Source organism: Rhinolophus ferrumequinum, chromosome 6 (genome assembly GCF_004115265.2).
Source record: "Rhinolophus ferrumequinum isolate MPI-CBG mRhiFer1 chromosome 6, mRhiFer1_v1.p, whole genome shotgun sequence".
Taxonomy (NCBI): Eukaryota; Metazoa; Chordata; class Mammalia; order Chiroptera; family Rhinolophidae; genus Rhinolophus; species Rhinolophus ferrumequinum.
This window is the reverse complement of record NC_046289.1, coordinates 100,480,603-100,508,273: the sequence shown is the minus strand read 5'-3', so window position 1 is coordinate 100,508,273 and position 27,671 is coordinate 100,480,603. Positions and strand designations below refer to the sequence as shown.

General features: G+C 41.4%; 2 protein-coding genes across 8 annotated transcripts in view; one reads left to right on the top strand and one right to left on the bottom strand.

Moving 5' to 3' along the window:
* Positions 1 to 27,671, bottom strand: part of PEAK1 (pseudopodium enriched atypical kinase 1) — a 346,940-nt gene that overhangs the window by 312,340 nt on the left and 6,929 nt on the right. Inside the window, exons 2-4 of one of the 7 annotated variants that reach the window (XM_033107851.1) lie at positions 26,195 to 26,353; positions 26,013 to 26,073; positions 24,676 to 24,840 (exon numbers count right to left, since the gene is read on the bottom strand). The exons of 5 other annotated variants lie outside the window; for them this stretch is intronic. The gene's annotated coding sequence lies outside the window, so the exon portion shown is untranslated. The remainder of the gene's footprint in view (positions 1 to 24,675; positions 24,841 to 26,012; positions 26,074 to 26,194; positions 26,354 to 27,671) is intronic. One more of the 7 variants, XM_033107852.1, reaches the window with a different exon arrangement.
* On the top strand, positions 3,857 to 4,518 carry LOC117023240 (poly(rC)-binding protein 3-like). The gene is given in 2 exon segments (XM_033107661.1): positions 3,857 to 4,238; positions 4,241 to 4,518. Coding segments are annotated over 2 exon segments (660 nt in total).

Here is a 27,671-nt window from a genome sequence, read left to right as displayed (position 1 = left end):
AATCTGAAAACATCTACACATAAAGACACGTGTACTCCAATGTTCATTGCAGCTTTGTTTACGGTGGCCAAAACGTGGAAACAACCAAAATGTCCTTCGACAGATGAATGGATAAAGAAGTTGTGGTATATATACACAATGGAATGCTATTCGGCGGTAAGAAAAGATGAAATATGACCATTTGTGACAACATGGATGGATCTTGAGAATATAATGCTAAGCGAAACAAGTCAGACAGAAAAAGCAGAGAACCATATGATTTCACTGATAAGTGGTATATGAACCAAAAACAACAAAAGAATAAGACAAACAAATGAGAAACAAAAACTCATAGACACAGACAATAGTTTAGTGGTTACCAGAGGGTAAGGGGGGTGGGGGGTGGTAGATGAGGGTAAGGGGGATGAAATATATGGTGATGGAAGGAGAACTGACTCTGGGTGGTGAACACACAGTGGGATTTATAGATGATGTAATACAGAATTGTACACCTGAAATCTATGTAACTTTACTAACAATTGTCACCCCAATAAACTTTAAGTAAAAAATAAAGGGAATGACATAAAATATTCAAACTAATGAAAGGAAAAAACCTACAAGCAAGATTACTCTAAACAACAACGCTACCATTTAGAATCAGAGATAAACAGTTTCCCAGAAGCGCGCGCGTGCACACACAAACACACACACACACACACACTAAAAGAGTTTAATACCTCTAAGGCAGTAATACAAAAAATGGTAAAGCAACTTCTTTAAATAGAAAAGATTAAAAAATATGAATTAAGAAAATACAGAAACAACAAAAGTACTGACAAAGGCAAACACTTTGTAAACAAGTAGTGGCTCCACCAATTATAAAGACAGTACAAAGGTTAAAAAACAAAAATAGCAAGATAATGTGTAATTACAACAATGAATTAAGGGACAAACACACACTAACAAATGAAGTAAAAATGAGTAAAAAAAAAAATACACGTGGAAGGGATGAGGAAAAATTGTAGTGATTTTAAAATGTATTTGAACATTTAGTGATCATCCACTTAAAACAGATTGCTATAAACATAGCTTCGTATATATAAAGCACATGGTAACCAAAAACCAAAAATATATACAAGACTTGCGAGAAAAAAAGAGAAAGAAAACCAAACATAACACTATAGAAAGTCATCAACATACAAGAGATGAAAATAAGAGTATAGGAAAACAGAAAAGAACTACAAAAACAATCAAAAAACAATTAATAAAATGGCAATATCTACAAATGCATCAACAATTACTTTATATGCAAATAGACTAAATGCTCCAATTAAAAAAGAGAGGCTGAATAAATTATTTTTTAAAAAAGGTCCATACATAAGCTGCCTACAAGTGACCCACTTGAGATTGAAAGACACATACAGACTGAAAGTAAATGGATTAAAAAAAGATATTCAAATGAAAACTAAAACAACAACAATAAAACATTCCTGAGTTAACAATACTTACAACAGACAAAATACACTTTAAAATAAAGGCTGTAACAATAGACAAAGAAGGGCATTTAATAATGATAAAGGAACCAATCCAACAAGAGGATATAACTCTTGGAAATATCTTCGTGCACAACATGGGAGTTCCTAAACATATAAAGCAAATATTAATGCACATAAAGGGAGAGCGCACAATAATACAATAATGGTAGGGGACTTTAACACCCCATTGACATCACTGGACAGGTCATGCAGACAGAAAATCAACAAGGAAACAGCGACATTAAATAACACATCAGACCAAATGGACTTACTATTTTTAGAACATTTCATCCAAAAGTAGAATATATACTCTTTTCAAGTCCACATGGAACATTTTCCAGGATAGACCACATGTTAAGCCACAAAACAAGTTCAATAAATTTAAGAAGACTGAAATCATATCAAGCATCTTTTCCGATCACAGTGGTATGAAACTAGAAATCAATCACAAAAAGAAAACTGGAAAACACACAAACAAGTGGAAGCTATGTAATGTGCTACTAAATAATGAATGAGTTAACAATGAGATCAAGGAAGAAATCAAAAGAGAACAAGACAAATGAAAATGAAAACACAATGACTGAAATCTATGGGACACACCCAAGGAGTTCTAAGAGGTAAATTCATAGCAACACAGGCCTACCTGTAGAAATAAGAAAAATTTCAAATAAACAATCTAGCCTGACACCTAAAGGAACTAGAAATAAAACAAACAAACAAACAAAAAATCCCAAAGTGAGTGCAGGAAAGGAAATAATAAAGATTAAAGTGGAAATAAATGAAATAGAGTAAAAAAAACACAATAGAAAAGATCAATGAAACAAAGAGCTAGTTCTTTTAAAACAAACAAGTTGATAAATCTTTAGCTAGATTCATCAAGGAAAAGAGAGGGCCCAAATAAATAAAATTAGATAGAAAGAGAAGTGAAGAACACCACAGAAATACAAAGGATTATAAGAAAATACTATGATCGATTATATGCCAACACCTTGAACAACCTGAAAGAAACAGATAGGCAGTTTACTCTTTCAGATCACTGCTAGCAATTTTTTTTTTTAATGCCTCCTCGGGTAATGGAAAGAAAACAAAAACTAAACGTGATTACATTAAATTAAAAAGGTTTTGCACAGGGAAAGAAACCATCAACAAAACAAAAAGACAACCTACTAAATGGGAGAAGATATTCGCCAATGATAAGGGGTTAACAGCCAAAATTTGTAATTCACACCACTTAACACCAAACAACAAACAACCTGATTAAAAAATGGGCAGAGGACCTGAATAGACATTTCTGCAAAGAGGACATTCAGATGGCCAATAGACGTATGAAAAGATGCCCATCCTCACTAATCATAAGGGAAATGCAAATAAAAACCACAATGAGACACCACCTCACTCCTGTCAGAATGGCCATCATCCATAAATCAACAAACAACAAGTGTTGATGAAGATGTGGAGAAAAGGGAACCCTTGTGCACTGTTGGTGGGATTGCAAATTGGTGCAGCTGCTATGGAAAACAGTATGGAGGTTCCTCAAAAACTTAAAAATAGAACTACCATATGACCCAGCAATTTTACTTCTGGATGTTTATTTGAAGAAATCCAAAAAACTAATTCAAAAAGATATATGCACCCCTATGTTCACTGCAGTACTATTTACAATAGACAAGATATGGTAGCAACCTAAGTGTCCACTCATAGATGAATGAAGAAGATGTGGTACATTTATATGATGGAAAATTACTCAGCCGTAAAAAATGAAATCTTGTCATTTGAGCCAACATGGATGGACCTAGAGGGTATTATACTAAGTGAAATATGTCAAACAGAGAAAAAAAAAATGCCATGATGTCACTTATATGTGGAGTCTAAAAAATAAATAAAATAAAGGAACAAACAAAAACACAAAGTCATAGATACTGACAAATAACTGAGGGTTGCCAGATGGAAGGGGGGTTGGGAGATTGGTTAAAAACGTTAAGGGATTAAGAAGTACAAATTGCCAGTTTAAAAATAGTCACGGGGATGTAAAGTACAGCATGGGGAATATTGTCAATAATACTGTCATAGAGTGCGAGGAGCTCCTACCGCCGCCTCAGTCGCCTGAGTCGCCTCAGTCTCCTCAGACTTCAGGCTCCGCCGTCGCCACGGGGATCTCCCCGTCCCCACCCCTGACCCCGCCCCAGCCTCCCACCGGCCAGCCCAGGTACGGTTTCTGGCAGGTGGGCGCCACAACAGGCCTTCCGTGAATCACCGCTTCGGTACGATGCTCTAAGCTCCAACAAGTCTGAACGTTGGTGTCTATGGATCTGCTCTGACTCCTAGAGCCTGCTTATGGGGTTATGGGGGAAGGTGACACCTTCTGGGCCCCATCTGTCCTTCCTCACGGCATCCTCAGCACCTTAAGCCACCACCCCCAACTGCATTTTGGGAGGAAGATGGAGACCAAGGTCTCAGGAGGTGGCCTGAATGTGACCCTGACAATCCACCTGCTGATGCATGGAAAGGAAGTTGGAAGCATCATCGAGAAGAAAGGAGAGACTGTGAAAAAGATGCGTGAAGAGAGTGGTACCAGGATCAACATCTCGGAGGAAAACTGCCCAGAGAGAATCGTGACCATCACAGGCCCAACCGACGCCATCTTCAAGGCCTTCGCCATGATCGCCTGCAAGTTTGAGGAGGACATCAACTCCATGAGCAACAGCCCCGCCACCAGCAAGCCCCCGTGACACTGAGGCTGGTGGTCCCTGCCAGCCAGTGCAGCTCCCTTATCAGCAAAGGCGGCTCCAAGATCAAGGAGATCAGGGAGTCCACAGGTGCCCAGGTCCAGGTGGCCGGGGACATGCTGCCCAATTCCACGGAGCGGGCGGTGACCATCTCTGGGACCCCCGACGCCATCATCCAGTGTGTCAAGCAGATCTGTGTGGTCATGCTGGAGGTACGATCTCTGCATCCGTGCTTGTGGCCGGCCTGCCCTCCCTCCACACTAGCAGTGGCTTCTTAGTGTCGATGGCGGCAAAGGCTTGGGTGCCTCAGCGAGGTCAGGGCAGTGTGGGGGTCAGGCATCAGGAGCGTGGCCCAAGGCGACCTGACTGGGAACCATGCTGGGTGTCTGGGTGCCGTGGGAGGGGCAGGGCTGCTGCCTGCCACCTGCGGGCCTGTCGTTCTACCTTACAACGTGAAGTCCTGCCCTTTGTTCCTGGGTGGGGCTCTGACGCCTTCAGCCGGCCCAGCACTGTCGCCTGCCACCTCCCCTCCCCATCTCCACGCAGACCCCTCTCCACGCAGGCTCGTCTCCTGGGCAGACCTATCTTCAGTGCAGACTTGCACTGTTTTTAAGGCCCAACCGTTTACTAAAGGCCCCTCACCACATCCAGTTCCAGAAATGAAGGCAGGGGCACATGGCTCCCCATGCACTCTCTCCCCTGGCTCCCCAGTGACGACTCAGGATAACCACTCGGAAATGCCCAAATTGTAAAGACAGAGAAGGAAACAAATGGATTAAAAACCAACAGAGAAGCAGAGATGGTACAGCTAAACAAAGCAAAGCCTCCTTTGAAATTTTTGGGGATGAAAGCCCTGAGATTTAAATTTCAACCAGTGCCCCAAGTACAGCCAGACGCATTGAAGCTGTCAGTAGTTACCGGTCTCTTTAGCTCAGATGAAGTGGTGCTGCCTCAAATGAAAGGTTCCTCAAATGAAAGGAAACAGCTGTGCTGGGGGCCCGGCCGCCTGGCCCCTGAGCCCACGGCTCTGCTCGAGTGACCTCCACGCAGTGGGAATGGAAGCCTCGCTGGGCAGCTGTGGCTTTACCCTTCTTTTTTACTTGACTTGGTGTTAAAACCCATGTCCTTCTCTTTAAAGAAATTTATGTAATCTTAAAAATAATAATAATAATAATAATACTGTCATAACTATGTACAGTGCCAGATGGGTGCTAGATCTACCGGAGTGATCACTCTGTAAACTATAGAAGTGTCTAATCACTATGTTGTACACCTGAAATACAATACTGTAGGTCAACTGTAACTGAAATTTTTTTTTAAAAAAGCAGAAAAAGTAGCTGTCACTATTTACAGATGACATGATTCTATATATAGAAAACCCCAAAGACTCCACCAAAAGACAATTAGAAACAATAAACAAATACAGTAAAGTTGCAGGATATAAAATCAACATACAAAAATCAATTGCGTTACTATATACTAACAATGAAATATGAGAAAAAGCAATGAAGAAAACAATCTCATTTACCACTGCAACAAAAAAAGGATAAAAGACCTAGGAATGAATATAATAAAGGAAGTAAACAACTATACAGTAAAAACCACAAGACATTGTTGAAAGAAATTGAAGGAGATATAAAGAAATGGAAAGATGTTCCTTGTTCATGGATTGGAAGAATTAACATTGTTAAAATAACCATGTTATCTAAAGCAATATAGAGATTTAATGCAATCGCCACCAAAATCCCAATCGCATTTTTCACAGTAATAGAACAAAAAAAAAAAAAATCCTCAAACTTGTACGGAATCACAAAGGACTCGAAATAGCCAAAGCAATCCTGAGAAAAAAAGAACAAAGCCAGAGGTATTACACTCCCTGACTTCAGCTTGTACTACAAAAGCTACAGTAATCAGAACAGTATGGCACTGCCAGAAAAACAGACACACAAACCAACGGAACAAATCCGAGAGCCCAGAAATAAGCCCACACACATATGGACAACTAATTTTCAACAAAGAAGCCAAAAACATACAATGGAGAAAGAAAAGTCTCTTCAATAAATGGTGCTGGGAAAACTGGAAAGTCACATGCAAAAGAATAGAACTACACGGCTGATAACACACACAAAAATTAACTCAAAATGGATTAAAGGAATAAGACCTGAAACAAAAACAAAAATACATAGAAGAAAACATAGGTACTAAACTTATGGACCTTGGTCTCAGAGGGGTAGAAAAGTAAAAGCAAAAATAAAGGAATGGGACTACATCAAACTAAAAAGCTTCTGCACAGCAAAAGAAACCCTCAATAAAACAAAAACGGGACCGACTGAACGGAAGGAGAGATTTACAATTAGTAAACACTCCTAATGCTCTTCTGAACTGTTTCTCTGTTCTCCACATAGAATGACTAAGTCTCCAATAGAAATTATCTGCCCCCTTTTAGTACTCCCCACAAGAAAGTTGCCATTAAAGCCTGATTACATTCCTGATGATCTGTTATACAAAAACATTTGTCCCTTTAAATTGATAAATTATAAAATTCATTCTTCCTGGGAGAAAAAAAAAAACCACATCAACACTTTTTTTTTTTTAACAAAACTGATAGTCAATTTATTAAAAACGTTGATTCAAGCATCTGCAATGGTGACTTCAACCTGGACTCCCGGCTCAGTCCTGATGGAGTAACCTGCTTAACAAGCTCAGAAGGACTGTGCAAGTAAGCCACTGAATTGCTGTGGATCCTCATCTGAAAACGATCCCTAGTCTTAGAACCTTCTCCATGGAGTTTTTCTTGTAGAGATTCTCGTAGTCTTGGAAGGCATCCGAACAAGTCCTTCCTTCCGCTTTGAGATTCTTTTCCCTTGCACCTCTGATCCAGTCAGCAGCACACACCTTCTCCAAGGATTTTCTGTCGCATGCTGGTTAGAGTCATTCTAATTCAATGAGTCTCACCACCGCTGGTCGCATAGCTGGCTGTCTTTCCGGTATCTTTAAAGGCCATGGCTTCCACGCGGCTTCCTGAGCGCCTTGTTCCTCGGCGAGGGCAACAGTGGAGTCAGGAGCAGAGCGGATGAAAGGAAGCGCCGCCGGCGCTGCTGAACCCCACCTTCCTCAGGGAGAAACACGCTTTTAAAACAATGAACTACCATGCACTCTACCATCTCTCAGGTGACTGCATGTGCACTGCCCAGGTGTAAGTATAATTAGCTCGGCCTCAAACTCCAAATAAAAGGTAGAAGCTTCACGTTGTAGGGTAAAAATGTCCTCATAGTAGGTTGCAAATATGTGTCTTCACACATCTTACCTTTTGTTTAAGGCAAAACAGATGAATTTGTTGTTCAGATTTAAAACGATCACATATGGAAAGTGATTTTATTACCTGTTAACAGCTGATGTTTTCCACTTCTCTTGGGCCAACCCTAACTAATGCATATTATCTCCTCTATTAGCAGAATTGAAACTTATGGTTCCAGTAGGGAGCTAAGTCTCCAGCGGCATACTCTGGCAGCAAAACTAAGGTTAAATAACTAAAAGAAGAAGAAAAGAAATGTCAGTATCCAGGAAAATGTCTTTCAAAAATCACCTGGAAAGCCTTATAGGAATACTCAAAAAACAAGAAACAATTCTCTCTTCCTATATAGTGAAAAAAGGAAAAAATTCCAACAGTAGTGATGAAGAGAAAGGGACAAACTATACATTCTAAAGGAAGACTTAACAAAATACAAAGATGGAGTCGATGAGTCCAAAGGGAAGGCAGCTAGGACCTGAGCAACCAGGTAGATGAAGACCTTCCTGACAAACTCAGAAACCAAAGAGCCGGTTGTTGGAGAAAGGAGGGAAAGCCAGTGTACCCTGTGGAAATGCGTGTTGGCACGAGGGAACACTTAGCCTGTCTTGGTGTACGCAACTGGATCATAGGCAAGCTGAAGACGCAGAACTTGAGCCCCTTGGAGGGGCCTAAACACATAAAAATGTTAAATATTATAACTAAGGTAGGCCTCAGAGTGACAGATATGATATGCTGACAGACAGCTAAATGAAATTCCTATCTAAATCTTTTAGGGTATTACAAATACCTCCTCAGATAGTTGTAGTTATTCAGTGTTTACTTCCTTACCCCCTGCTTAAACAAATTCCAAATAAAAGACAGAAGCATCACACTGGGATCTCATTTCTAGACAGATATAATTTAATACAATAGCAACAAACTCCAGAATGCTTATCTGAATCTTCTCTCCCCGAATCAAAAAAATATTTGCAATTAACCTTCTCTGAACCATATCTACACCAAACCCCCACCTAGCCAATATATTTTTAATATTTCATCTTGATCATTTTTCCATTAAATACACATAACATTGCTACACTTTCCTTTCCACTGATAATATTATATTCACCCTCTCTTCTAGATATATTTGAAAGTTTGAATTCTGAATCTCCAAGTTAAAAAGTGACACTACCAAAAAAACTCTTCCATTAGACAGGACAACTTCCTCCTATGAATCGTTTCAATACCAGAAGCACTTTGAATATTTGCTGCCTCCTATCTTTTATAGTCGGTCCACATTTATCAATTTAACCTTCTTCACACCTTCTTTCCACCTATTTGCCTTTTTTTGGCCTATTCTCTGTATGTGCCATACCATTTATAAGTTTCTCTAGGGAAAAAAATTGACCATAACTTTGGGATTCAGCTTTCTTATTCTGAAAGAAAAAAAAGCTGTGGAATGAAACAATTCTGTCTGTCACTAAATAGCTGTGCAACCTTAGGCAAATTATTTAACCTTTCTGAGCCTCAGTTTTCTCATTTGTACATGGGAGATGATACCACCTATCAAGCAGGATGTTTTTCAAATTAAAGAAAAGGAAATGTAACAAATCTAGGAGTGATAAGTGAACAGTATTTGATAAACTGGTAGTTATACATAAAACTGTGTATGTTGCAATCAGTGTAATTATCTCATAGGCCGTTACAGAACACTGCTACCAAAAGCACAGAATGTAGTTCCTAATTGTAGCCTCAAATTTAAGGACAGAATACAAAGTACGTTACTGCAATTATATTGGAAAAGCCACAAGGAGAGTGTGTGATGGAAATATGGGCTGCAACATTTGGGCAGAAAGGAGGTGGAATACCAGAAGACCAGAATAGCCAATTTCAAGGTTTACCATATCCCAGCATCCCTGTATGCCCTTGAAGATAGTAAAATCTTCACTGCAACAGGGAGTTTCCAACACGTGTGTGAAGAGAGCTGCTACATTTCATTTCATCTTCCAGTTCCAAGCAGAAATAAGGACTTTTGTGCAAGTTTATATTTCACTGCTGATTTGAAATATGGAAAAACGACAACAAATATATTAACTTTACAACTAATATTTGAGATTTACTGCATGCCAGGCACTAGCCTTAGTGTTTTGGAGTCATTAATCCTTAAAATAATCCTATGAGGTAGATACTTTATCCCATTGGACAAATAAACTGAAGCTTGGCAGAACTGGGATTCAAACCCAGGTAATAGTAAAAATTCCACACATGCAATAACACAGCAACAAGTTGTGTAATGACAACAAAATACCTGATTATTTCAGTAGTCAGAGCTATCTGGGTAGCTGTGTGGGAAGTGGGGCATCAGTCAGTCAACTATAGAAGTACAAGCAGGAGGGATGCTGAAGAAGAAAGGTTTACATTCCCAGCAGCAATTCTGGAACTTTTAAGTACTTCAGTACTGAAACCATGACACTGTCACATGAGCATGGCCTGCTCTGGAGATAATTAAGAGCTCTACAGATCAAAGGTTTTCCACCTGTTTCCCACCTGACATGTGGTAACAGATGAGGGCATTAGAAGCTTATGATATGGTGCCACCATATGCTCAACACACCTCCATGGACCCCCATGGGCTTCCATACACCTGCACACACCTCCTGTGCAGGATTGTGCGAAATTCTCAGAACATCAGCCTTTCCTCTGTGCCTTCTCCCCCTTCTCAGGAAAACACATTAGAATGAAAATGAGGAAAAGATGTATGAATTTTCTCTGTACCAAAGAACTGTTAATGTTTATTCAGCACTGGTACTATATACCAGGCGTGCTCTAAACCCTTTGCCTATGTTAATCCTCCAATGATATTACAAATTAGGTACTATTTTATTCCCATTTTACAGATGAGGGAACTGCGACACAAGTAATTTGCTGCAGATCACAGATAAGGGAAATGGCAGTATCAGTTCCAACAAGAAGGCCTGGTTGCAGACCCCCAGCTCTTAAACACAACGTCAAACTACCTCTCAGCTTTCCTGAGGCATGACCTGGTGACAGGTGCCCTGGGAATGCCAGGGACTCTGCATGATGCCACGACCAAACAGGTAAGAATTTTGCCTTTGCAGGACGTACCCGAAAGGCTCCCTAGACTGTGAGGGTTCACCGCTCCCCCGGATTTTAGTGTAATGTCATAGAGACCTTGGATCCCAGCCCACAGGCCCAGAAGAAGACCATTTAGAGCCTCTCTCCTTATCCTTGGGTAAGATGAGCAGTAGGAGTCTTCTTAGTAACCCTACCAAAAATGGTAGTTATGAGGCAGCCCAGCCCCACAGGGCTGGGCTGGGCCACATGGACTCACCGAGCTTCACACAAGAAATACAACCCCTTGTTCTGAAACCACATCTGTGCATTAAAGCTCCCCGCAGTCTTCTGGGCAGGGCTGCTCACACACTGCGCATTCAAAAACCCTTCCCGCCAGGCTGCTCTATGCCAGGTACTAGTCTGAGTGCGGGAACACCTGTAAAGGCGAGGCCCTACACTCAGGGAGCTTACATTCTAATGGGACAGAAATACAGGTCTCTAAGGACCAATAAAGGCCAGCTCCAAACACAAGAGGAAAGGATGCTGGCACCATCCTAAATTAAGGGTGAAAAGAAAAGATGTGAGCTAAAAGATGTGATGCCATTTATTCTGAATGGCATGAACGCTAAATGTTTTCAACTACAACTTGAGAACCCCACGTCACCACACCAAACTGCTGCCCACGCTGCTGCCAACGTGAGGTGAAAAGCAACATGGACGACAGCTCAGTTCCTGGCTCAGCCGGACCTAACGGTGCCCACCTGCAAGTGCCTAGAGGGAGAAATGAAAAGGACAAACATACAGAGACTGGGATCACTTTCCTCAGGGGAAAGAAATCACTACAGAGGATCCCAAATTTTGCCATCTCTTCACATTGTTAGTATCAGTGTTCATACTTACACAGGAAAAAAGATAACAAACAACAACAAAAGAAACGATTATGGAGGAAGAGTTCTTTTTCCAGCAGAGCGTGGAAGCTAAGCCTAAGATGGTTCCCAGTTCTTTCCCCTGACAGAGTAGCTCACGCCCAAGAAGTTGAAAGAGGGAGGAGAGAACACCACACACATACTAAAAACTGGTTATTTACTTGCAAGTTCTCCAAAGACAATAATGCCAGAATATGAAGTGTGACAAAGCATTAGAGACACTTGAAACTCTGGGCCTACAGACTGTCTCAATTTTAAGAACGGCCAAGATAACACCAAAGCACAAGAGTATGGTCCAGCATACACGCTATGATCACCCTTGCCGTGGGGCACTCATGCTCTCTTCTTCTTATATTCGCCTCTGGGAACTGACATGCAGGAGAGTGAGAACCACACTTTACTCATCGTTGTACCCCCAGCACTAGCATTAGGCCTGTCACAAAGTAGACACCCAGAAAATGGTCCCTAAGCTGAACTACAAACAGGAAGCATCCTAAATAGGGAAATAATTAAAATAGAAACCACTGATGGAAAACATACTAAAACTACTAATTCTGAGTAGTTTGGCCAAAGTTCCCTAAGTAACTTAGTTAATAACTTAAATAATGTTAATCCACCTGAAAAAGAGAGAAACACTGTTTGTAAAAGAAAGTAAAACATAGCAAGAGAGCAAAACAACTCAAATTTCTGATAATTTATCAATGGGCTTAAGAGCTCAGATTGATGGATATACAAACACCAGTGCAATTTAAGGCCAATCTCTGCAGCCTTAACTGCCGGGTAATTTTCAACTCATGGCTCAAAGATTGAAGTCTTTCATGTCCATGGCATGAGTGCCCACAATCATGCCTACGTACTAGTTATGTCTCTGTCACGCTAGGCACAATGGGAGGCGCAGAGGATCTAATACTGAATAGAAAAAAAAAGGGCTCCTAGCTGTATGGATGCTCCTTCTGTAAGATCTAGATAGCCTGCATATAAGCTGCTTTTACCCGCCCTGTCTCACTACAGAAAACTAATGATTTCCCTTCTTTCCGACTGCAAGTGGGAACTCAGTGATGTAACCATAACTCAGTTTCAATTGCATTAAGTCACATGCCTAAAATAGTGCAACACAATCCAAGCATTCTTAAAAGAAGTTAAAACAATCTATGAATTAACTAATTTTGCTTCCACTCACAGTTTTGATGAAGAATTTAATGTGTTCTGCCTACTGAGAAAACAAAGTTCAAGAAACCAAAGGGTCTTACTGTTCCCAGGTTAAAAGTGCTAAATTCGTACTAAGGTTAAGTGCAAGAACACTGTTTTTAATTTTTTTTTTTTAATGGAGCAACTTAAACTACAACAACTCTATGCTAAACTCTATGTAGCAACTCTATGTAGCAGTTAAAAATGAGACAGAACTATATGTTCTGACAGGAGAAGACATGTTCCATATTGGGGTAGAGAACAGAATGCAGAACAATGTATGCAATATGGTAAAAATACACAAAATAAAACTACACACACATACACAAGTACACACAGAATGAAAGATATGGAAAGATATCAAGCTAACTGCAGTAATTACCCCTGGGAGAGAAACAAATAGAGGGAGAAATATGCAGGAGGAATTTGCCTCCTTTTTCTATATATTGCTATACTGTTTGATTTCTTCTGAGATATTATTCCTCTATCGCTTGTTTAATTAAAAACATCTTTAAAGAAACTGCCTCTAAAACCAAATAAACATCCAATACTTAGCATTTGTTCCTTAACATTCCAAACGCTAACAGGAAAAAAAAAACCTTGTTTGAATAGTCAGAATAACTGACATAGCATTTAGACTCAATAAAACACTTACATAATAAATGGCATGAACTTGGAACATTTAAATTCTAAAAGGTTAGAAGAAAGAAATCTTATTCTTTCAAAATGTATATTCTAAGTCACTGTAACAAGACTGGATGCTATAAAAACTGCTTTCATACTTACCCTGTAACCCACATATTATGTGTTTTAAAGATCAACAGTTCATAATATCCTCAAACTGTAAATTACTACCTCCAAAATAATTACCTTATAAAGATGAGTGACTTTTTTCTTCTCTAGGGAAAAGTTTTGCTATACATGCCATTTCCTTTCCTCCTAACAGTTCCATTTGCTAGCAATTCAAGCAGTGGTTCAACTGTAGCACTGAACCTTATGAGTATATAGCATTCTTGCTCTCTCAAAATTTTCCCAGAACTCATACCCAAAGCCCAGAATTTGAAATGTCGCCATAACAGCCAATCTGCCCTAGTCACAATATAATGTTAACGGTATGAAAAGTACTTACGTAACTAACATCATGTTCCTTTTCTTTTGCTTCTTAAAAAAAACTCAAAAATTATAGCTCATGGTTCAACTAAATTTCCAAGTCAACTATGAACGTATCTTTTTATTTTCCACAGGTTATTAGTCATTTGAACTTCATCAGCCAGACACTGACATGAAAGAACCAAAAATTAATGAATATTAATGCATATATATAGCATATTGTCAAATGCATGAGCTACAATTTGGTATATATTTAAGGCACCTGTTTACTTTCCTAGGGAGCTTTTGCTGATTTGGACTGGAATTTTTAAGGGCCTAATAATAAAAATTATTCAGAACCAGATTACAAGTAGTCATGAGATGAACAACTTGCTTTAACAAATTGTTATTAGTATTTTCTGAACCAATAATGAGCAGATGCAAGATACATAAGCAGGAGGAAAAAAAAAAACGTAAGATTTCAATCTTCTTTCCCTTGTGCAGTAATACCAAACAGTAACATTCACAATAAAATAGAAATAAGCAGAGGATTTTTTCTAATTATTTAAAAATGCCGCCACCACAGAGAGGAAAATCAACAAGGGAAGAAAAGGAGCAAGTTCCCTCTTCTGTGCATATCACTGAAGCCAACCATCCCACTCGATCAATAGATGACTCATTTTTTCATCTGGCCAAGTGGTCTCATGGTCACTGCATACACCTCTGTTAGTAATATGCACTCTATTTCTTCATACAGATAATGTCAATGTTTACCGTCACATGGAAAAAAAGAAAAATATTAAGAAAAATATCAAGTTTTTCTTTTTCTCCATGTGACGGTAAATATTGAATGATCTGTCGCCAAATACCCACATACGCTGACGGTTTTGGGTGAAGTTAGAAGTGGGGGGACATATGACAACAATAGTGTGCCAACTACTCCCGGAGTGCACCCTTTAGCTAATGGGGTCCCAGCCTACTGACAGCCAGCGCGCAACCGCTTCCGGAAGTTCCTCACTCGCTCGCTCCCCGGAAACGACAGGCACACCATCCCACTGCACATGCTGTTTTACATGAGGCTTGCTGACTTCCCTCATGATAGGGAAGAAGCAGCCACTTTATCAAATGATACACCCTAAAAGATGGGACACATCCCAATGTTCGCTTGCTACGGATGACTCGGTGAGTAGGCAATTACAGAACCTCACAGGTGATGCTAGAAAAACCTCCTGTCCTCATGAGCGTCTCTCTGAAACGCTGCTCCGAGGGGCAGCATTTGCTCGTGCATTAGGGTCTTAACTCCCACGCTAAGTGTTTATGGGGGAAGACGACAGTTTCTCCCAGAATTCTAGAAATGCAAAAGCCACTCTCACTGGGGGCATTTTCTGGTTGCTAGACGACAATCATGGAATAAAAACAGTTACTTTGCCTCCACCATTCTGGCATCCAATGGGTCTCAAACAGGTCATTGTTAAGCTGATAAAGATTGGGTACAGTGGTAACAGTCATGTCTACCACCCAATAACAACAATTTTTTAACAGTTTAAACAGAATACATTTGTTTTAAGTGCTAGACATCTTTTAAAATAAGATTATGACATATTTTAAAGGTATACTTATTTCCAGACAAGATATGATGAATAAAATATTAACAGTAAATAAAAACACAACCACAACAGGCAATCCTATTTCTTAATTGTATGGGCAAATATGTTTACAATTCTCATATTCCGGTAAAGAACTTAAATAAGAATAGCATAAACCAGGTACAGTAAACACACTGGCTTCCACCTTTAGCACTCTCAGTTTAGAAAGTTCTTTCACATATATTTGGCCTTTGAATTCAATATTTATTGGGTATTAGTTTGTCAGACCCTATACTAAGGCCTGGGGACATAAAGATGAACATACACGTCCCTTCAGTCTCCGTTCATCCCATCTGATGATCAAAATGACATTAAGAAAAAAGGGCAGGATTATCTCCATCTTACAGAATAAAACAAAGCCTAGAGATGTTAGGAATTTTTTCACATGATCACAAACTAAATGAAAAGCAAAGCCAGTTCAATACTCTTCTATTATACACTATATATTCAGTTCAGATTACTAACCTTAGGCATCTTCCTGATCACGCCACATCTTTCTTATCATGCCAAAAATTCACTTCAAGAAGAGCATGATTTAAATTGCCACTGTTTCTTAAGAGTAATGATAGGACTACGACAGATGTGTGTGTATAGAGATCTATATAATTTATATGTGCATATGTAATGCATATGTGTAGATGTGTTTATTACTTCATTAAGTAGTGTCCACAAGGAAGGATAAAATATATTTGTTCTCAGGTCTTAAACCACAAGATATACTTACAAACTCTTAGTTATACAAAATCCTTGGAATATGGAATTGATCATACTATTCTGAGAATTACGACAAGTAGACTTTTAGACCACTACAAATTTAACATTATTGTGTGACAGGAAGGTCCATGAGTACAGGAATATGTCACTTTATTGAGGTAAAGGTTTAAAACTTCATGAGACACCAAAATGAATGCTCAGCATCCATGGTGCAACTTGGCCTTGCTCCTTCCTTCCCACTACGGCCTCCCTCCAGAGCACCTGCAAAGTGCTATTTTACTGTATCTCATGGGGGAAATCATATGCCAAGGATTGTGCTAACACTAGCCACATGGAGCTACTGAGCACTTGAAATGTGGCTACTCTGAATTGAGATATGCCGCTGTTAAGTGGAAAATACACATCAGATTTTGAAAACTTAGTAAGAAAAAGAAAAGATTGTAAAACATCTCAATTTTTTACATTGAGTATTGTTTTAATGATAAAATTTTAGTTATACTAAATTTATGCATTTAAATAAATGCATCACTAAAATTAATTTCACCTGTTTCTCTGTACTTTAAAAAATGTGGCTACTAGAAAATTTGAAATTACATATGTGGCATGCAGGATTTCTATTGGACAGCACTGCTCTAAGATATGCCCAAGAGATCTGAGACATATTTTTTGAGACTATCAAGGACCTATTAACTAATTCATCCTATGTTATTGCCAGTTCTCAATCAGAAATTGAATATGGGGTGGGTCAAAGGTAGAATTTAAACATCCATGATATATTATCAGGAAAAAAAAGCAGGATATGAGATTATTACAAAGTGGAGCTGCTTGAAACATGATGTAAGTAATTCAAATTTAGTTTAGCAGTATGAAAAAGAGAACAATACCGACTCCTCTAAATGGAAATCTCCTACAGTGAGCATGAATCTACTGCCTCCTCAAGCCAGCCTCAGCTCCCGCATGCCTCTGCCAGCGACCAGCTTCTGCACTGGCTCTGACTGCACCTCTACTACACACAGTACCATGTCAGTTAGATATTCTGAAATATATATACACACACAAAAATGGGGGGTTGGGGGAGGCACCAAATTATTAGTACTGGTTATCTCTGGACGGTAGAATAACAGGTAGAATTTCTCCTTTTTACTTATTTTATATTTTTCCAATTGTTTTCTACAATAAAAGTTAACTTTTTCCTATCATAATAGCTATTAATTTTTTAAAGATGTGTAGTATATAATAGGTAATATCAAACTCCACTTCAGATCTGCAGCCAAAAAGGACAGAAAGAATTAGAGGGAAGTCATTCTGTATAGCAAGACTCATTTTCCTAGTCAGACAACCAGTCACGAAAATCCAGACCACAGTCTCAGAGAAGAGTCAGCATTCACGCAGCTACGAAGTCCTGCAGTTGCCTGTACCAAAGAAGACAAAAACACAGCCTTTTTGATATGACAAGAGTTTTTGCTTGGCTTTTTTGAATGTAAAACTGACAAAAGAACTACAAGTTGCATTTATAATAGGATTCAAATTTTTATTTGAATGTTTAATTAAAAAATACATACAAAATAAAATCTAAGTCAATAATTAAAGTTCAACTCCCTAAATTAGGAACTTCTGTATTTATAAATTATTTCTATGCTGCTGCTGGTGCAGTTTACATCTTCACTGATGCTATCATTCCACAAGCTGCATTTGTGTGGAAAGGAATATACGAGAAGAAACAATGTCAACTTGCTCTCACACTACACAGAAGAACAAAAGGTACCGAACTACAGATTTCTCTTCTCTCCCTCTCATCTCTCTTACATTATACTAATTTCTCACTGAATCTGGAAACCAACAACCTCTTTTAATTTCAGGACCAATAGCTGAATGGTCTACGTAGCATCTACCTGAGATATTTAGTTGTAAGGTTTAACACTGTGAATGCAGCCAGTCTCCAAAAGGCAAATGCTCAAAAATGGCCTACTGATATTGCCGCAAAAACTGGAACTAGGAAAATACTTTTTATTGCTTCTCCTAGGAAATCTTCTTTCACACAAACTCCCACAATTACTCCTACTTCATACCCAAATAAAATCTATAAAAACTGTTGCACACCTGGGAAGAAGGCAGTTCCTTGGCATTTGAAATATTCAACTCATTATTCCAAAATATTTAAGAGTAAGCCATGGTGTCTTCCTTTATAATAACAAAAGTAACTGAATCTACTAGAATTCCTGACTACTCCCGGAGAATAGAATTATGGGCTACTTGAAAGTGATCATGTTGCTTCTTGTGACCCTTGCCAGCCCTTGTGGGCCCTTTCCTTTAAAAAGAAGGAAGGAAGGGAGGGAGGGAGGGAGGGAGGGAGGGATTATGTTTTTACAGAGTAGCATAAACTGAGGATGTTACTATACAGATTTATTTTATTTTGCCCTAACTCTAACTTAGACAAGTAAAATTTTTGTATCTTAAGTTTTCTTGAACAAACTATGTAACTCTTCATGTCTCACTTTATAGGGGTCGTGTATCCTATGTCATTCCTTCATTCAACAACCTTTTGAGTGTCTGTTACCTGCTAGGCACCGTGTTAATACGACACAGTCTTTGCACTCAAGGCAGTCTCTGTTCACTCAACATAAATATGCTCAAGTTTCTCACAATAAATACAACATACCAGAGCATACAGATGGATAGACAGCTTTGCCAACCATCCAGTGGTAGAACTGAGAATGGAATCCTGAGAGTCTCTGCTCCCATCCTAGAAAGTAGATAAATTCCTTATTTTTCATACAGTTCCTACAGCATGATTGACAAATAACTACTCAATAGGTACTATTTGCCTGTCTAATGCTATACCACCCCATCGGGGGCAATGAAAGCCTACTCACTCTTAATGCAAAGGAGTTAAAATTAAAATATTTTACTAAAACCGTGGTTTACTAGGTTTAAATTACTTTTACAGTTCTACAATTGCATTTTGGGCATGACTTTAATAACCAAATGATAAATGTGAGTGTCTAAGAACATTCATGAAAGCAGTCAAAAAATGAGCATGTTTACAGAAGACAGGTAAGGCCACTTCTGTTTGATTTTAAATGGAAACATTTTATTTTAAGCAGTCTCAGAGTTGAATCCTGCTGATTGTGGAAAGGTAGCAGAGACAGAAGTTAAAAAGTCAAGTGCAGCAGAAACCCTCATAACCAGTTCACTGAGTGGCTTAATTGATAGCTAATAATCGGCACAATTACCAACCCAAGACCTTAGAATGTCAGGGGAGCAAGAGCCAAAGCAATCTAGAACACAAAGGCCAGCACGCAGAGAAGCTTCTGCTTATTGCTAATTACTAGTCTATGCATGAAACCTTGACAAGTTTCTGAGTGACACACGCTTACATCAGTATTTATGTGTAGCTGGCACATTTTGAATGCATTCCTTACGTCCATACCCTCTAGCAAGCTTCTCTAGTATATCTGCACCATTATCTTGTATTTGGCATCCACTACTACTCTCTTTTTTTCGGTCTGTAATTTGTCTCATACTAAATTGTAAACGTATGGAGGAAGGGAGCAGTGTTAACTCCCAAAACCACCGGGGGCCTTGCAGATAACAGGTACTGAAGAAGTGTTTATTAAACATGGATGTGAAGTCCACCCTACAGCCACACACCCCTCCTTGCCATTTTGCAGAACTGCTCCTCCTAATCTCTCTGACTGGATGTCCCACGGTCATTCCTTGACCCTCTTCTTGATCTGCGTTCACTCCTCGGTGATCATAGCTACACCGAAAACTTCCAAATCAACCCAACCTGAACCATTCTCCTCTGAAGTCCACATTCCCGTGTTCCAGTACTGGCTTCAACGCCTCTATCAGCATGTCTGTAAGACACCTCACAGACCTCACCAGTCTGGAGCAGAACTCTGGAACTCTCCGCAGAAACCTGCTCTGCCTACAGTCTTCCCATCCCTGTTAACAACAGATCCATCCTTCTAGCTGCTTAAGCTAAAAGCCCTGAAGTCCTTCTCGACTCCTGTCTTTTCACATTCCACATCCAATCCATCAGCAAACCTAGCTGAATGAAAACATATCCGGTTAGAGTCAGAGATACCAGTATGAATGCATGCCTATCTTTATACACGGAACTACAGATATGTGTAGATCAATAATTAGTACACATACATCTGTGGTCTAGCTCTGTCCTCTGAGAGCACCCGGCAGCAGTGACACTCCAGTAGCAACAAGCACACCTGGCATCAGATCTTGACCTCAAAATAGCCTTCTCCAATAAAAGGAACCAGAGTTTCTTGCAGGAATGAGTCTACGGATGGGGCAGTAAAAATACAAGGTGAGCCTGAAGCATCTAGTACTGCCAGAGACTACAGAAGTGTACATGTGCACACACAAAGGACAGGAGCATGTCAAAAAGCCACAGAAGTCACCCTCAAAGAGTTCCCAAATGTCAAAGTTGGGATAATTTGGGCAACAAATAAATTAATGATAGCATTGAAAAATAAACCTAAAATAAAGTAAGTACCTATGAATTGGAACTGATATAAATGATTAAATAGAAAGATAGATGACAGGGGGTTTCTTACAAACGAATTCCAATTAATAAATGGAGTAAGAATGAGGGAAACACAGTACCTTTAGAATACCATAGAAGTAATTACTGCAGGCAAGATCTACTCATGAATGCTAGAATCAGTGAGAAGAAACAGGATCCTGGCAAAGCCTCAAATATCTCCCCCAAAATATTTACCAATTACTGTAGTGGTTTTAATACATGTCCATCAATTCCTTGATACTCTTTCCTCAAGGAGGCGGGCTTTAATTGCACACGTGAGCATGCTCGCACACACACACGCACACACACACGCATGCACACACACCCGCCCTTGCACAGTAGCTTTCCAGTGGAGAAACCTGGCAGAAAGCCCCTTAACGAAACAATCACCAGCAATGCCATGTTTATACCATGTATCTTATATACGGTGTGATAAGAAGAGCACTTCACTTCTGTGATATTCTTCTCCCAAAATCCTTAAGCCCAGTCTAATCATGAGAAAACATCAGATAAACCCAAATGAGGAACATCCTATAAAATGCCTGACCTGTACTCTTTAAAAGTATCAAGGTCATTAAAAGACAAGGAAAAACCAAGAAACTCAAACACTAGAAGAGATAAAGGAGACTTGACAAGTAAAAGAAGTGTGCTGGGGGCAGCCGGATGGCTCAGTTGGTTAGAGCGCAAGCTCTTAACAACAGGGCTGCGGGTTCGATTCCCACATGAGCCGGTAAGCTAGATTGAAGGGCAATGACTTGGAGCCGAAGAGCCCTGAAGAAACACACTGTTCCCCAATATTCCCCAATAAAATTTATTTTTAAAAAAGCAGCGTGGTATCCTTACTTGGATAAAGGAATAGGAAAACGGTATCAGTGGGAAACCAACAGTGAGACATAAATCAAGTCTGGACCCTGGTTGAAGCACTGGACCGACTCTGGACCAGTGTTCATTCCTTAGCCTGATAAAATGTACCATCATCATGTTAAGATGTTAACATTGGGGGAAACAGGGTGAAGGGTATAAGGCAGTGGTTCTTCAGAGAAGCAACTGTGCCCCACAGGGACATGTGGCAATGTCTGGAGATATTTCTGATTGTCACAACTAGGGGGATGATGGTGGCATCCAGGGGATAGAGGCCAGGGATGCTACTTAACATCCTATGAACCGGGCAACCCCCACAACAAAGATCATCCAGTCCGAAAGGTCAACAGTGCTGAGGTTGAGAAATACTGGCAGAAGGGAACTCTACGTACTATCTGTGCAACTCCTCTCTAACTTTAAAATTATATCAAAAGAGAAAGTTAAAAATTCCAGGTCCTCTCATTTCCCACCAATATCCTGGTCTAAGACACTACTCTCGCTCAAGTGGATTTTAAAGAGTCTAACTGATCTGCTTGTTTTTACTCTTTACCTCCTTAGACAACTTTCAACACAGCAGCCAGAGTAAAAGTTTGATTTAAAGCATAAATCTGATCGTGTCACTCCTTTGCTCAAAACCCTGTAATGGTTCCCATCTCAGAAAGTAAACAGCCAAGTCCTCAGAGTGGCCTATAAGCTCTGGTAACCTGGTCCCAGGTATCTGAAACCACCTTCCACTCTTCTCTTCACACCAGTCCAGCCACATTGGCTCCCCAGAGTTCTGAGAATACACCAAACACCTTTACTTCAGGCCAGTGCAAAACGTTCTTCTGTGCCCCCTTATTCACTCCTCACCAAGTCCTTCCCAGGTATCCTCTTTCAAAATACACATAGCTGTCCTCTGGCCTGCTTTCTTTTTCTTTACAACACTTACCTAACATACTATAGCAATAACTTGTTTATTTTGGTTAACGTCTGTCTTATCTTCCTTAGAGAATAAGATCCATGAGGGCAGGGATTTCTGTTTATTTGGGTCATTACAGTAACCTCTGCATCTAGAGCAATGACCAACACATGTTAACGCTTAGCAAACATTTGTTAAATGAATGATACACCTCTGAAATCCTAAATTAAAATAGACCAGTGCTTTTCCACTTTTCAACATTACTGCTTTTTCTCTCTTGTCTCCTTACTGATGAAAGGGGGGGGAGGGGGGGAGGAGGAGGAAGAGAGGAGGAGGAGGAGAGGAGGAGGAGGAGAGGAGGAAGAGGGGAGGAGGAGGAAGAGAGGAGGAGGAGAGGAGGAGGAGGGGAGGAGGAGGAAGAGGGGAGGAGGAGGAAGAGGAGAAGGAGGAGGAGGAGAGGAGGAAGAAGAGAGGAGGAAGAGAGGAGGAGGAGGAGGAGGGAAGGAGGAGGGGAGGAGGAGGAAGAGGAGGAGGAGGAGGGGAGGAGGAGGAAGAGGAGGAGGAGGAGGAGGGGAGGAGGAGGAAGAGGGGAGGAGGAGGAGGAAGAGGAGGAGGAAGAGGGGAGGAGGAGGAAGAGGAGGAGGAGAAGGAGGAGGAGGAAGAGAGGAGGAGGAGGGGAGGAGGAGGAAGAGGAGGAGGAGGAGGGGAGGAGGAGGAAGAGGGGAGGAGGAAGAGGAAGAGGAGGAGGAGGAGGGGAGGAGGAGGAAGATGAGGAGGAGAAGGAGGAGGAAGAGAGGAGGAGGAGAGGAGGAGGAGGGGAGGAGGAGGAGGAGGAGGAGGAGGAGGGAAGGAGGAGGGGAGGAGGAGGAGAGGAGGAGGAGGGGAGGAGGAGGAAGAGGGGAGGAGGAAGAGGAGGAGGAGAGGAGGAGAAAGAAGAGAGGAGGAAGAGAGGAGGAGGAGGAGGAGGAGGAGGGGAGGAGGAGGAAGAGGAGGAGGAGGAGGGGAGGAGGAGGAAGAGGGGAGGAGGAAGAGGAGGAGGAGAGGAGGAGAAAGAAGAGAGGAGGAAGAGAGGAGGAGGAGGAGGAGGAGGAGGAAGGGAGGAGGAGGAAGAAGAGGAGGAGGAGAGGAGGAGGAAGAGGAGGAGGAGGGAAGGAGGAGGGGAGGAGGAGGAAAAAGAGGAGGAGAGGAGGAACAGGAAGAGAGGAGGAGGAGGAGGAAGAGGAGGAGGAGGAGGAGGAAGAGGAGGAGGAGGAGGGGAGGAGGAGGAAGAGGAGGAGGAGGAAGAAGAGGAGGAGGAGGAGGAGGAAGAGGAGGAGGAGGAGGGGAGGAGGAGGAAGGAGGAGGAGAAGGAGGAGGAAGAGAGGAGGAGGAGAGGAGGAGGAGGGGAGGAGGAGGAGGAGGAGGAGGAGGAGGAGGGGAGGAGGAGGGGAGGAGGACGAAGAGGAGGAGGAGGAGGGGAGGAGAAAGAGAGGAGGAGGAGAAGGAGGAGGAAGAGAGGAGGAGGAGAGGAGGAGGAGGGGAGGAGGAGGAGGAGGAGGAGGAGGGAAGGAGGAGGGGAGGAGGAGGGGAGGAGGAAGAGGAGGAGGGGAGGAGGAAGAGAGGAGGAGAGGAAGAGGAGGGGAGGAGGAGGAGAGGAGGAGGAGGAGGAGGAGGGAAGGAGGAGGGGAGGAGGAGGAAAAAGAGGAGGAGAGGAGGAACAGGAAGAGAGGAGGAGGAGGAGGAAGAGGAGGAGGAGGAGGAGGAGGAAGAGGAGGAGGAGGAGGGGAGGAGGAGGAAGAGGAGGAGGAGGAAGAAGAGGAGGAGGAGGAGGAGGGGAGGAGGAGGAAGAGGAGGAGGAGGAGGGGAAGAGGAGGAGGAGGAGGGGAGGAGGAGGAAGAGGAGGAGGAAGAGGAGGAAGAGGAGGAGGAGGAGGAGGAGGAGGAAGAGGAGGAGGAGAGGAAGAACAGGAAGAGAGGAGGAGGAGGAGAAGGAAGAATGGGTTTGGATCTTGGCTCCATCACTTGATAATGTGTGTCTCTGGACATGTTACTTAACTTCGCTAGTCCTCAGTTTCTTCCGAGAACGACAAAGGGCAACTATAAGGTTAATGACCTTGTGGAGTCAATGCTATGATTAGAAATAAGGTAGTAAAGTGTCTAGCACAGAGTAACTACTCCATAGATAAAAGCTAGCATTATTGCTCCCTCCTCACTAGCTGGCTCTTCAGTTTCACACTGACCTCTAGCCTTTCATGCCCTTCATTTTCTTCCAGCGCAATCACCCATTTCAGGCTTCCTGCTCGTGATCCAGGCTGGACGCCACAGACGTTCACGTCAGCCACAGTCCTCCACATCACTGACTCCCCCAACCAAACGGGCTTCAGAAATGTCCACCGAGCAGGCATCTGGAAAGCAAGGGGCAACAGCCAGGGCCCTGGCACTGAAGCACCAGTGTCTGAACCCGTGTCCATCTTACAGTTGAGGAGAGCAACAGTATCTACCGCATGAATTCCCGTGAGTGTCCTCAGCTGTGCCACAGTGGTCACTGCTGGAGGACAACCAACCAGTGCAGACTGCTATCCCTACAAGTCCAAGGCCTGCGACCTCCAGTGGGTCCTCAGTGCTGCTCAACAACCGTAGACACACGTCTGTCTGTGTGTCCCCTCGCAGACCGTTATAAACTCATATGCTCCTTTTAAGACTCCCATCCCACCATGTTCCCCTTCACTCTTAGCAGATACTGAAAAATCACAGAAGACATGTTGTCAACGCATTCTCCTTCCTGCCCATCAGTTACAAACTTATTTACACGGCGTCCAACTTCACCCCCTTCCTTTCTGCTCACTACCCAAGGCCAATTTCTTTACCTATGCATTGGATGCCATTCCCTCCTATTGCCTCCAAATTCTTGGCTCCATCTATCAACTCTCTTCCCTTCCCCCTTCCTCCTTTCACCGCACTCCCTTTAATTTCTCCCTTCCATTGGTTCTTTCCAATCCCACATAAACAGTGCCCCAAACCCACTCAATTTAAAAACAGGGGTGGGGAGTAAACTTCTCTAAATCCCCTCATCTCCCTCCACCTACACTTTCTTCAGTCTTTTGTTGAAAACATTGTACTCCTCTCACTTAGCCACACTTCTAGCTTGTTATTCACGCTTCAACCCCCTCAAGCATTACAATGTAGCCACCAGCTCTAGCTGAAGTTACAAATGACATCTTAATTATCAAGTCTAAGCAACTTTATTCAGTCTTTATCTTACTTGGCCTTGTCATGGCAGAATATAACCTTGACCACTCATAGTCCGTGAAACAGTCTCCCTCCTCAGTTTCCTGACAAATCTCATAGTTTCTTTTTTCTATAGTTAGTCTGTCGGGCACAGATGGTTGGCTTCTCTTCACTTGCCTGCCCCATTCATTAGCTCACTACGGAAATGTGGAAATCGTCCTAAATTTTCAGTCTTGCTCACCTCCATAATCTCATTATTTGCCCTGTCCTGTTAATACTTCCTAAATCTCTCATACACCCAGCCCCTCTTCTACATCCCTTATCATTCTCATCATGAATGGCTTCTTACCTGATCTTGCTTCCAGTTTTGCCCTTCTCTAATCCAGCATTCACTTCACTGCCAACAAGATCTAAAACACAAATTTGATTCTATCACAGTATAATGTCCCCCCACTAAATCCTCACAGCCTTCAGGATCAAGTTAAAGCTCCTTAGCTTGGTTCATAAGGCATCAGTGATTTGGTTGCTTACCACTTCACCAGTGCTGGAAAGAGGAGCATCCACATCTGGCTGTGAAAAGTCAGCAGGGATTCTGTCCATCCAGATAACACGACAGGCTGCTTGGAAGCCCAGATGTCCTCTTAAATGGTCCGCACAGTCTGTTTTGTTCCCAAGAACTCACCCTGGGTTCTGGCAGAGGAACAGAGGCTCAGAAGCACCAGAGACATACAGGGAGAGACTGAGTTGTGTGGGTGGGTTCAGGGCCAGACTGGAGGGACAGCCCCTGTTGTCCCTGTGTTGAGCCGTGCCTCCACACAGCAAACCTGAATCTCACTGGTCTGGTGAACACCACTTGCCCCACCCTGGTGACTCCCTGGATCCCCACCCCACCCAGCTCACACATTGCCTGAGGTTCGTCCAGCAGCAGGCAGCAGGCATTGGCCACTGCTGCACTCTTTCTTGGACAACTATCAGGAGTTCATCTTCATCACAAGAGTTCATTACAAGAAATGTTAAAGGGAATTCTTTAAGAAAAAATTGGGGGGAAAAACATAAATATGAATAATACAATGGTGATAACTATGTACCTATCACTAATAACTTTAAATGTCAATTAAAGACATGGCGTAGCTGAATGGATTAAAACTCAAGACCCATACATATGCAATCTCCAAGATACCCACTTTAGATCAAAAGACACACACAGACTGAAAGTAAAGGGATGGAAAAAGATATTTCACACAAATGAAAACAACAACAACAACAAAACTGGGGTAGCAATATTTCTATCAGATAAAACAAAGGCTGTAACAAGAGACAAACTTTAATATATAATGATAAAAGGATCAATCCAACATGAGGGCATAACCCTTGTAAACATTTATGTACCCAACATAGGAACAGTTAAATATATAAAGCAAATATTGATGGACGTAAAGGGAGAGACCAACAGTAATACAGTCATAGTAGAGGACATTAACACTCCATTTACATCAATGCATAGATCATCCAGACAGAAAATCAACAAGGAAATACTGCCTTAAATGACTCATTACAACGTATGGATTTAATTGATATTTTTAGAGCGTTAAATCCCAAATTACCAGAATACACATTCTTTACAAGTGCACATGAAACATTTTCCAGAATAGACCACACAACAAGTCTCAATAAATTTAAGAAAACTGAAATCATATATAGCATGTTCTCCAACCACAATGGTATGAAACTAGAAATGATTTACAAGAAGAAAATGGAAAAATCCACCAATATGTGGAAGCTAAGTGACACACTACTAAACAATGAATGGGTTAACAATGAGATCAAGGAAGAAATCAAAAGATACCTTGACACAAAAGGAAATGAAAACATGACACAAATCTATGGAATACAGTGAGAGCAGTTTTAAAAGGGAAATTCATAGCAATAGAAGACTACCTCAAGAAACAAGAAAAATCTCAATCTACCCTACAATTAAAATAGAACAAGAACAACAAACGAAGACCAA